This window comes from Schistocerca gregaria, chromosome 1 (assembly GCF_023897955.1).
Source record: "Schistocerca gregaria isolate iqSchGreg1 chromosome 1, iqSchGreg1.2, whole genome shotgun sequence".
Taxonomy (NCBI): Eukaryota; Metazoa; Arthropoda; class Insecta; order Orthoptera; family Acrididae; genus Schistocerca; species Schistocerca gregaria.
In genome coordinates, this window is record NC_064920.1 from 422,787,372 (window position 1) to 422,799,610 (window position 12,239).

A 12,239-nucleotide genomic window follows, 5' to 3' on the forward strand; every position below is an offset into this window, starting at 1 on the left:
TCGGCCGGCGCCTCTCCTTCGTCTGCAAGATTATACTGAGGTGCAGTGAGATGGCACCAGTCTGTTTCGATGGTATATCCTTTGGAATCCAGACAACGGATCCATTAATCATACTAGTGGAAGGCGAGGGACTTTAAGATGGCTAGTGTGATCAACTAACTCGTACTCTTAGATCTTCTCTTCTTTTTTTGTTTGGAGCTACATGTAATGGTTGGTGTATGAAATTCCGGTTGAAACTGCTCAAGACCTAGTTCATAGAACATTACATGTCTTGTTCTACGACGAAAACCAGGAATGTTTAACAAAATGAGCCAACGTTTTTTTATGGTTCAAATGGCTCTGAGCACTATGGGACTCAACTGCTGTGGTCATTAGTCCCATAGAACTTAGAACTACTTAAACCTAACTAACCTAAGGACATCACACACATCTATGCCCGAGGCAGGATTCGAACCTGCGACCGTAGCAGTCGCACGGTTCCGGACTGCGCGCCTAGAACCGCGAGACCACCGCGGCCGGCCAACGTTTTATGCATCAAGACAAAAACATCTACTGTTGCGAGTCACCGCTATGAGGTGAAATAGTACACGTAAAAATGTGACTACCATATTGGTGCCTAAATTCACATTTTCTTTGTGTTATAAGCGAGTTTTGCTGGACTAAACGTTGTTTTTGCAGTAATTTCATTAAATTACTGAATGATTTTTGAATTATCAATTGATTTAGTGTCGGCATAATTCGAGCCAGCAGCCGAGCTTATACGATAAATATAAAATTTCAAAGAAATGTTTTAGAATTACAAGGTGAAAGCTAGATTTTTTTGGCTACTTTTACGTACATTTAAAAGTTAAATTCTACTGCCTAACATCTTAAGCCCCAATCCTTAAAGACATTCCGAGCAACATACACCGTGACTGATAATACCCGATTGATTCTACTTAATTTATTTGTTTGTACATTTCAACCGAGAGTGGTAGAGCAGCAGCAAGACGCAGGTCTCACATTCGGAAGAATGGCCATTCAAATCCCCTTCATGGCATTTAGATTTAAGTGGCCTGTGATTACCCCAACTCACTTGAGGCAAATGTTTGGATGGTTCCTCTCTCAAGATCACAACCGATTTCCTACCCTGTCGTTCCACAAATCAAACATGTGCTACGTCTGCAATGAACACGTCGTCGAGGGCACTTTAAACTGAAGTCTTCTTTTCCTTGTCGTGACACTCAGTTAAGGGAACTCTCCCATATAATTGATTTAGACCTAACGTTTTGAGACCTTTTGAACACCACGTTTTATGAATACTAAATATAAAAATTTGGTAACTGTACCGTGTTCAGTATTTGTGTCCTCGGATCCGTCCACCGACGAGCCGTCGCTGCTGAGCGTTTTAAGGGCGAAGATTGGGCTGATATTGGGCTCGTCCTCTTCTGCAGCACCTCCTGCCCGAAGTAACGAATATGTCAGACGGTCGGCGTCGTAGTCTTCAAGATCGTCTCGTGCAATCGGCTTGTTGTCGTCTTGAGCCGTGGCGTGCGGCACGCAGAACACAACCAGGTAGGATCCTGCGAGCGCCAGCAGCAAGAGGCGTGACATCTCCTTGCCTGTGTGATACTGAAGACTGTCTACACTTTCCAGCTAGACTGCCGTACTGTGAAGCCGTGAAAGAATCCAACGTCTTTTATAGCAACAGGGCGGTGTCAACTGGATACGTTATCGCTACTGGGAGGCAAATGTTTACATGCGCAGTTCAAACGTATGCTAGTAGAGTACAATCACCACAAATTATCTCTTACCATTTTACCGTAGTTGTTACTTCAAAAGGTCTTGTTCTTTTGCCTTTTCATGCAACGGGATATTATTATCTACTCTGTTATATAAGGTGAACAAAAAGCCCACGTCAAACGCTACAGCTTGTTTTATCTGTGATAAAATAGGATTCCACGTCTTGCTTAAAGGAAAACCTTTGTCTCTATTAATAATATCATCGGACAGACGAATTTCAATTGATTCTTTCAATACACAATCCCAGTAACGGGAAGCCGAGGCAATAATTTGCGTCTCTTTGAAGGACATATTGTGCCCTTCATTAAGACAACGACAGATTTTTCCTGCTGGAGCTGACGTGTATGCCGTTGATGTTCCACACATCGATCTTGAACTGTACGAATAGACTGTCCAATGTAGGCCTTGCCATAGTGACAGGGAATCTTGTATATCCCAGGCTTCCTCAGTCCCAAATAATCACCGATCCAAGAAGGGATCTAGTTTTGTCCAAAGGCATAAAGACGCTTTTAATATCATATATCCTGAGGATTCTGGAAATTTTCGAAGAAATGCTTCCCACGAAGTGTAAAAAGCAACAGATTTGGAAGTGTCCACCGTCGGTTCTCGTGGGGGTTCAAATGGAAAAGCACGAGTAATTTGGTGATCAGTATACCCATTCTGCCTGAAGACAACCTTGAGGTGATCCAACTCCTGTTTCAAGTTATCGGAATACGAAACAGCATAAGCCCCCTTGACCAGTGTGCGTAAAACTCCCAAGCGTTGATGTTGTGGATGACAACTTGTGGCATGGAGGTCGTGGTCCGATTGCGTAGGTTTTCGGTATACACTGTGGCCGAAAGTCTCATTTTCTTTCTTATGTACTAAGTGTGTGTGTGCGTGTGTGTGTGTGTGTGTGTGTGTGTGTGTGTGAGTGTGTGTGTGTGTGTGTGTGTGTGTGTGTGTGTCTGTGTGGCGTCTGTTCTTTCGGACACTACGATCCGAGGCAGACTGCCTTGTTAATCAATTAAATGTAGAAGGAAGAATGTCCAGGCTGTCGCAGAGCGTTAAAATTACAGCTACGGTGACAGATGAAAATTTGTGCCTGACCAGCTTCGAACCCGGATTTGTAATGTCTTTTCTTTCGGACATGTCCGAAAGAACAGACACCACACATATACGCACATACAGGGTGTTTCAGGAAGAATAGTAGAGAGTTTAGCACGTGGTAGTATTGACGAATTGCATAAAAATTCCATATAAATGTGTCCACTTTTTATTGAGTACAGAGATACAGCTGTAAGTACGTAATCCTAGTAATCCGAGTCATATCCAATCCAAAATGAGGTCATATTAAGGTAGTTGAATGTTCTAGCAATTACACTTTGATAATACCCATGTGACTATTCCGATAGTCAAAAGAACCCGCTAGTGTGAAACCATCTGGAACTACATTACTATGAAACTGCAAGAACTCAAGACAATACGGGGACTCTTCCCTTTGCTAGGTAATCTCTTACTGTTATTTACGATTCTCTCTGTTCTAGGCGTGATGCAAATGGAATCATTCATAAGGCGCTTTCCGCTACTCTTAACAAACGTCGTCAACTCGTAAACACTGCGAGTAACAACTGTGTGATGATAATGGTACAGGTTGTCAGTGGGTGCGATGGTGTTACGCTGTCAAACTGCTTACAATAACGTTAATGGCGGCGCATGTAATCTAAGTAAAGATAATGAGTATTCTGATTTAACGAAAATAGTACTCCAGTCTCGAGCTGCTAATGATACACTATGACTACTTAGATCATCGTGCAAGTATTATATTAATTTTGCAGTGAATTGCTTGACAAGTATTGCCGTCTGCTATGCAGCTGAAATGGCTCACTACACAGGTACTCTACGTTGCACTTGGTTAAACAAAAACGAAAAAATGGCTCTGAGCACTATGGGACTCAAATGCTGTGGTCATCAGTCCCCTAGAACGTAGAACCACTTAAACCTAACTAACCTAAAGACGTCACACACATCCATGCCCGAGGCAGGATTTGAACCTGTGACCGTAGCAGTCGCACGGTTCCGGACTGCGCGCGTAGCCCACGAGACCACCGCGGCCGGCGCACTTGGTTAATCGATCAGCTCACTGCAATCCTGCTTCTACTGTCCATAAGTACTTGTACACTGACTGTTCGTTATTCGACTAAATATGTGCTAGAATCTGATTCGCATGTATAAGAGATTGGTTAGCGCAATGGGTTAGCGTCATCACAAAGCAATGACTAAGGAATGGATGTCGTTGAAGTCTCGTTATATCAATGGCGTGATAAATGTTCGCATCTCACCCGTATTGCACAGAAAACAAATTCATCTTAAACATCGAAAACAAACGTCCATACTGTACCAGGGCTTTGAAATACAGTAACGGGGGCAGAAGAATATTTGTGCTCGACCGGGGTTCAAACGTGGAAACCTGCTTACTAGGCGGACGCGCTGACCATTTCACTACGGGGACACGGCGGCCAACCTGAATGCAGCACCTATCTACACACCCTGCTTTTTTTTGTCATCAGTCTACTGACTGGTTTGATGCGGCCCGCCACGAATTCCTTTCCTGTGCTAACCTCTTCATCTTGACGTATTCCAATCTCTGTTTTCCTCTACAGTTTTTGCCCTCTACAGTTCCCTCTAGTACCATGGAAGCCATTCCCTCATGTCTTAGCAGATGTTCTATCATCCTGTCCCTTCTCCTTATCAGTGTTTTCCACATATTCCTTTCCTCTCCGATTCTGCGTAGAACCTCCTCATTCCTTACCTTATCAGTCCACCTAATTTTCAACATTCGTCTGTAGCACCACGTCTCAAATGCTTTGATTCTCTTTTGTTCCGGTTTTCCCACAGTCCATGTTTCACTACCATACAATGCTGTACTCCAGACGTACATCCTCAGAAATTTCTTCCTCAAATTAAGGCCGGTATTTGATATTAGTAGACTTCTCTTGGCCAGAAATGCCTTTTTTTGCCACAGCGAGTCTGCTTTTGATGTCTTCCTTGATCCGTCCGTCATTGGGTATTTTACTGCCTAGGTGGCAGAATTCCTTAACTTCATTAACATCGTGACCATCAATCCTGATGTTAAGTTTCTCGCTGTTCTCATTTCTACTACTTCTCATTACCTTTGTCTTTCTCCGATTTACTCTCAAACCATACTGTGTACTCATTAGACTGTTCATTCCGTTCAGCAGATCATTTAATCATTCTTCACTTTCACTCAGGATAGCAATGTTATCAGCGAATCGTATCACTGTTATCCTTTCACCTTGTATTTTAATTCCACTCCTGAATCTTTCTTTTATTTCCATCATTGCTGCTTCGATGTACAGATTGAAGAGTAGGGGTGAAAGGCTACAGCCTTGTCTTACACCCTTCTCAATACGAGCACTTCGTTCTTGATCGTCCACTCTCATTATTCCCTCTTGGTTGTTGTACATATTGTATATGACACGTCTCTCCCTATAGCTTACCCCTACTTTTTTCAGTATCTCGAACAGCTTGCTCCATTTTATGCTGTCGAACGCTTTTTCGAGGTGGACAAATCCTATGAACGTGTCTTGATTTTTCTTTAGCTTTGCTTCCATTATTAGCCGTAACGTCAGAATTGCCCCACTCGTGCCTTTACTTTTCCTAAAGCAGAACTGATCGTCACCTAGCGCATTATCAATTTTCTTTTCGATTCTTCTGTATATTATTCTTGTAAGCAGCTTCGATGCATGAGCTATTAAGCTGTTTGTGCGATAATTCTCGCACTTGTCAGCTCTTGCCGTCTTCGGAATTGTGGGGATGATGCTTTTCCGAAAGTCAGATCGTATGTCGCCAGACTCATATATTCTACACACCAACGTGAATAGTCGTTTTGTTGCCACTTCCCCTAATGATTTTAGAAATTCTGATGGAACGCTATCCATCCCTAATGCCTTATTTGACCGTAAGTCCTCCAAAGCTCTTTTAAATTCCGATTCTAATACTGGATCCCCTATCTCTTCTAAATCGACTCCTGTTTCTTCTTCTATCATATCAGACAAATCTTCACCCTCACAGAGACTTTCAATGTATTCTTTCCACCTATCTGCTCTCTCCTCTGCATTTAACAGTGGAATTCCCGTTGCACTCTTAATGTTACCACCGTTGCTTTTAATGTCACCAAAGGTTGTTTAGGCTTTCCTATATGCTGAGTCGAGTCTGTCCTTCCGACAATCATATCGTTTTCGATGTCTTCACATTTTTCCTGCATCCATTTCGTCTTAGCTTCCATGCACTTCTTATTTATTTCATTCCTCAAAAACTTGTATTTCTGTATTCCTGATTTTCCCGGAACATGTTTGTACTTCCTCCTTTCATCAATCAAGTGAAGTATTTCTTCTATTACCCATGATTTCTTCGCAGCTACCTTCTTTGTACCTACGTTTTCCTTCCCAACTCCTGTGATGGCCCTTTTTAGAGATGTCCATTCCTCTTCAATTGTACTGTCTACTGCGCTATTGCTTATTGCTGTATCTATAGAGTTAGAGAACTTCAAACGTATCTCGCCATTTCTTACAACTTCCGTATCCCACTTCTTTGCTTATTGATTCTTCCTGACTAATGTCTTGAACTTCAGCCTACTCTTCATCACTACTATATTGTGATCTGAGTCTATATCTGCTCCTGGGTACGCCTTACAATCCAATATCTGATATCGGAATCTCTGTCTGACAATGATGTAATCTAATTGAAATCTTCCCGTATCTCCCGGCCTTTTCCAAGTATACCTCCTCTTCTTGTGATTCTTGAACAGGGTATTCGCTATTACCAGCTGAAACTTGTTACAGAACTCAATTAGTCTTTCTCCTCTTTCATTCCTTGTCCCAAGCCCATATTCTCCTGTAACCTTTTCTTCTACACCTTCCCCTACAACTGCATTCCAGTCGCCCATGACTATTAGATTTTCGTCCCCCTTTACATACTGCATTACCCTTTCAATAAGCTCATACACTTTCGCTATCTGTTCATCTTCAGCTTGCGACGTCGACATGTATACCTGAACTATCGTTGCCGGTGTTGGTCTGCTGTCGATTCTGATTAGAACAACCCGGTCACTGAACTGTTCACAGTAACACACCCTCTGCCCTACCTTCCTATTCATAACGAATCCTACACCTCTTAAACCATTTTCTGTTGCTGTTGATATTACCCGATACTCATCTGACAAGAAATCCTTGTCTTCCTTCCACTTCACTTCACTGACCCCCACTATATCTAGATTGAGCCTTTGCATTTCCCTTTTCAGATTTTCTAGTTTCCCTATCACGTTCAAGCTTCTGACATTCCACGACCCGACTCGTAGAACGTTATCCTTTCGTTGATTATTCAATCTTTTTCTCACGGTAACCTCCCGCTAGGCAGTCCCCTCCCGGAGGTCCGAATGGGGGACTATTCCGGAATCTTTTGCCAATGGAGAGATCATCGTGACCCTTCTTCAACTACAGGCCACATGTCCTGTGGATACACGTTACGTGTCTTTAATACAGTGGTTTCCATTGACTTCTGCATCCTCATGTCGTTGATCATTGCTGATTCTTCCGCCTTTAGGGGCAATTTCCCACCCATAGGACAAGAGAGTGCCCTGAACCTCTATCCGCTCCTCCGCCCTCTTTGACTAGGCCGTTAGCAGAATGAGGCTGACTTCTTATGCCGGAAGTCTTTCGGCCGCCAATGCTGATTATTTATCAAAATTTAGGCAGTGGCGAGGATCGAATCTGGGAACGAAGACATTTTGATTATGAATATAAGACGCCATCCATAGACTACGGGTACAGTACCCCCGTAGTCAGACGTAAATTCCCATCTTCGGTGCAATTAGACGCAACTTCCCATCTTTGCTACATACCACACACGCGGTACCCTGCCGACCATTATTCCACTCGGTCGCAGCCACACTGTATTCCCGCCAGGGTTTGAACGATGACGTGCGTCTAGCACTAAAAACTTTCGATGGTACATCGAGACCTGAATAATTATACGGGATGTTTCAGGAAATTCAGAAAAAATGCCACATAACATGTGTTCAATTTTTATTGAGTACATACAGCTGGTTTCAATGCATTTTCGTTTCGCTTGTTGGTCCTCACAGGACTCTGTTGTCTACACATCTTTGAAAATGATCTCCCAGCATTATTGGAGTTAGCATAGCAACTGAACTCAACTGTGTAAAATCCTAAGCGACCAAACTGCTGGGGTCATCGGTCCCTAGACTTACACACTACTTAAACTAACTTATGCTAAGGACAACACATACACCCACACCCGCAGGAGGACTCGAACCTCCGGCGGGAGGATCCGCGCAATCCGTGACACGGCGCCTCATATCACGCGGCCACATCGCGCGGCCTGGTGTTATAAAGGAAAGTCTAAAGGGCATTGAAGATGATGGGGAAATTTTTGAAAATAAACTGTGAACGTCCTCATTTGCCATTGCATTGAGTTTTTTAGGATTACGTACTTACAGCTGTATCTCTGTACTCAACCCGGGTTCGAACCTGGTCAGGAACAAATTTTCATCTGCCGTCTTAGCTGTAATTTTAACGCCCTGCGACAGCCTGGCCGTTCTTTCTTCGACATTTAATTGATTAACCTGCTTCTTTCTGCCCCAGCCTATACTAAAGCAGTGAGCGAATTCTTGATACTTCACTGGATGTACTACTGCCGGCCGCTGTGGCCGAACGGTTCTAGGCGTTTCAGTTTAGAACCGCACTGCTGCTACGCTCGCAGGTTCGAATCCTGCCTCCGGCATGGTTGTCTGTGATGTCCTTAGGTTAGTTAGGTTTTAGTCTATGGGGCTGATGACCTCAGATGTTAAGTCCCATAATGCTTAGAGCTATATGAACCACTTTTGGATATACTACTGCAACTGTGGCCAATGATTCAATCCCGCTGGAAAGTATATTTGCTCCTTCACTACTGTCATTTAAACTGATCACAACAGAATTGGAGGAATCCTATGAAACCCTTAAGTTCATACTATGGTGCTGTGCAGATGAAAAAAGTAGTTTTTCATAATTACCAGATGACAGACGGAGTTCGCCAGATTTCACTAATTACGACTGCTTTGTTAATTGTTGGTTCACAGGCGCTTTTCTTCCGCTTATTATCTTTTGAATGTTAGAGCCCCGCGGGATTATCCGAACGGTCAGTGACGCTGCAGTCATGGACTGTGCGGCTGATCCCGATGGAGGTTCGAGTCCTCCCTCAGGCATGGGTGTGTGTGTTTGTCCTTAGGTTAATTTAGATTAAGTAGTGTGTAAACTTAGGGACTGATGACTTTAACAGTTAAGTCCCATAAGATTTCACACACATTTGAACATTCTTTGAATGTTAGAGCTGGAAGAATAGAAACATCTGATTTTCGCCATATGGGATATTCGAAATCAACTTCAGTCTTCACGTTTCTAGCAAGGGTAGAATATCCGTCCGATAAACTGACAACAAGAAGCCAGGTCATGCCTGTCTTCTGGCGGGTGTGTCAATGTCAGTGACCTGAATAACAATATTGTATGGGAAAGAAACGTTGCCAACTCAATCACTGGAGAAGCTCCATAATTCTGAATCGTGTCTGGTGAACATGCCTTCATGGTTTCGATCGGATTAAGACAGTAAAACATAAATAATTTCGTAGTTATTAATTTATGACGTTTCGTTTGCACTTAGTAGGTCGATGTTTCCAAGTAATTACACCCGAGCCCCTAAACCCAGTTAGAGAAATGCGATTAAGACTCATTGACAGATAATGGGGATATTACGACTCTTGCCACCCACAACTTTGAGACGAAGCTATAGTCACTTCCGAGGTCACTCACAGTACACATCATCTGGTATCCCTCCTGGTAGTATAACAAACACTGCAACTACGCAGTATATGTATCGCAACTCTGTGACCGACGAGTTACTTCCTTGATGGTACAGAATTATCCTGCTAATTTCCCTTGATATTATCATTTTTTGAGTCCACGAACGTCGTTCCACACGGGAAATACAACTACTCTTGCCTCTTGTGTTGCGATTTATCTGTCATAGTGGCTACTGGGCCTATAAGTAAGACATATATGCCCCACCTTTCCGCTAGCTCCGAGGTAAATTGCTTGCTTACCAGGTGCAGTTTGCTATCGTTCGCCTTTCGTGATTCGCTGGAAGCCAGGTTTTTAACTCTTTTTGTAGCTGAACCACAAGCAGGCAGGTGGAAACTCAATAAGGCAATCTTAAGACAACGCTCGAGCAAAAGTCGTCTTCCTACTTTCAGTATCCCTTAGTGTCAGAGAGAAACCCTTATGGAACTGCAGATATTCATAATTCCACTTTTGTTTTGTTTTTTTTCGACATATGTTATGTTGTTTTGAATACGTAATTTTATCTGTTAACTGCCACATCTTCATAATACACTCCTGGAAATGGAAAAAAGAACACATTGACACCGGTGTGTCAGACCCACCATACTTGCTCCGGACACTGCGAGAGGGCTGTACAAGCAATGATCACACGCACGGCTCAGCGGACACACCAGGAACCGCGGTGTTGGCCGTCGAATGGCGCTAGCTGCGCAGCATTTGTGCACCGCCGCCGTCAGTGTCAGCCAGTTTGCCGTGGCATACGGAGCTCCATCGCAGTCTTTAACACTGGTAGCATGCCGCGACAGCGTGGACGTGAACCGTATGTGCAGTTGACGGACTTTGAGCGAGGACGTATAGTGGGCATGCGGGAGGCCAGGTGGACGTACCGCCGAATTGCTCAACACGTGGGGCATGAGGTCTCCACAGTACAGCGATGTTGTCGCCAGTGGTCGGCGGAAGGTGCACGTGCCCGTCGACCTGGGACGGGACCGCAGCGACGCACGGATGCACGCCAAGACCGTACGATCCTACGCAGTGCCGTAGGGGACCTCACCGCCACTTCCCAGCAAATTAGGGACATTGTTGCTCCTGGGGTATCGGCGAGGACCATTCGCAACCGTCTCCATGAAGCTGGGCTACGGTCCCGCACACCGTTAGGCCGTCTTCCGCTCACGCCCCAACATCGTGCAGCCCGCCTCCAGTGGTGTCGTGACAGGCGTGAATGGAGGCACGAATGGAGACGTCTCGTCTTCAGCGATGAGAGTCGCTTCGCCTTGGTGCCAATGATGGTCGTATGCGTGTTTGGCGCCGTGCAGGTGAGCGCCACAATCAGGATTGCATACGACCCAGGCACACAGGGCCAACACCCGGCATCATGGTGTGGGGAGCGATCTCCTACAGTGGCCGTACACCTCTGGTGATCGTCGAGGGGACACTGAATAGCGCACGGTACATCCAAACCGTCATCGAACCCATCGTTCTACCATTCCTAGACCGGCAAGGGAACTTGCTGTTCCAACAGAACAATACACGACCGCATGTATCCCGTGCCACCCAACGTGCTCTAGAAGGTGTAAGTCAACTACCCTGGCAGCAAGATCTCCGGATCTGTCCCCCATTGAGCATGTTTGGGAGTGGATGAAGCGTCGTCTCACGCGGTCTGCACGTCCAGCACGAACGCTGGTCCAACTGAGGCGCCAGGTGGAAATGGCATGGCAAGCCGTTCCACAGGACTACATCCAGCATCTCTACGATCGTCTCCATGGGAGAATAGCAGCCTGCATTGCTGCGAAAGGTGGATATACACTGTACTAGTGCCGACATTGTGCATGCTCTGTTGCCTGTGTCTATGTGCCTGTGGTTCTGTCAGTGTGATCATGTGATGTACCTGACCCCAGGAATGTGTCAATAAAGTTTCCCCTTCCTGGGACAATGAATTCACGGTGTTCTTATTTCAATTTCCAGGAGTGTACTTGAGTATGATACAGGACATGAAGTACATACATACCTTTTCGGGGTCAAAAGTTGGTAATATCCTACCAATTCGTTTTAAAATAGGCACAGTCGTGTTACCGGCACTTAATGCTTTATTAAGGTAGACTGCCGTCTTGATGTTTCTCTAATAAGTCGAATTTAATTTCTATTAGTATAGGGAACATTTTAATAGCGTTTGCCATTAGTTTATTGAAAATGGTTCAAATGGCTCTGAGCACTATGGGACTTAACATCTGTGGTCATCAGTCCCCTAGAACTTAGAACTACTTAAACCTAACTAACCTACGGACAGCACACACATCCATGCCCGAGGCAGGATTCGAACCTGCGACCGTAGCAGTCACGCGGTTCCGGACCGAGCGATTTAACCGCGAGACCACCGCGGCCAGCTTAGTTTATTGAACATAACAGTAATTATCAAAGAGAAATTGATCAGCAACAATATATTCTTCCACAATATGTAAAGCAATCTGACAGTGCTAAAGTAGTTTACCAGTTCTACCCCTGTAGAAACCTACTGGATCTAACGATGTCATTAAACCAGTGTAGGCCGGCCATGGTGACCGA

General features: G+C 44.6%; 1 protein-coding gene across 7 annotated transcripts in view; it reads right to left on the bottom strand.

The window, feature by feature from the left end:
• LOC126350584 (uncharacterized) overlaps positions 1-1,647 on the bottom strand; it is a 364,168-nt gene extending 362,521 nt beyond the window's left edge. For 4 of the 7 annotated variants that reach the window (XM_050002545.1, XM_050002541.1, XM_050002544.1 and 1 more), the window contains exon 1: positions 1,329-1,647. In XM_050002545.1, coding sequence (XP_049858502.1) covers positions 1,329-1,593 — 265 coding nt within the window. In that variant the 5' untranslated portion in view covers positions 1,594-1,647. The remainder of the gene's footprint in view (positions 1-1,328) is intronic. The other 3 variants (XM_050002539.1, XM_050002540.1, XM_050002532.1) reach the window with 1 other exon arrangement.
• Between the last annotated feature and the right edge of the window lie 10,592 nt (positions 1,648-12,239).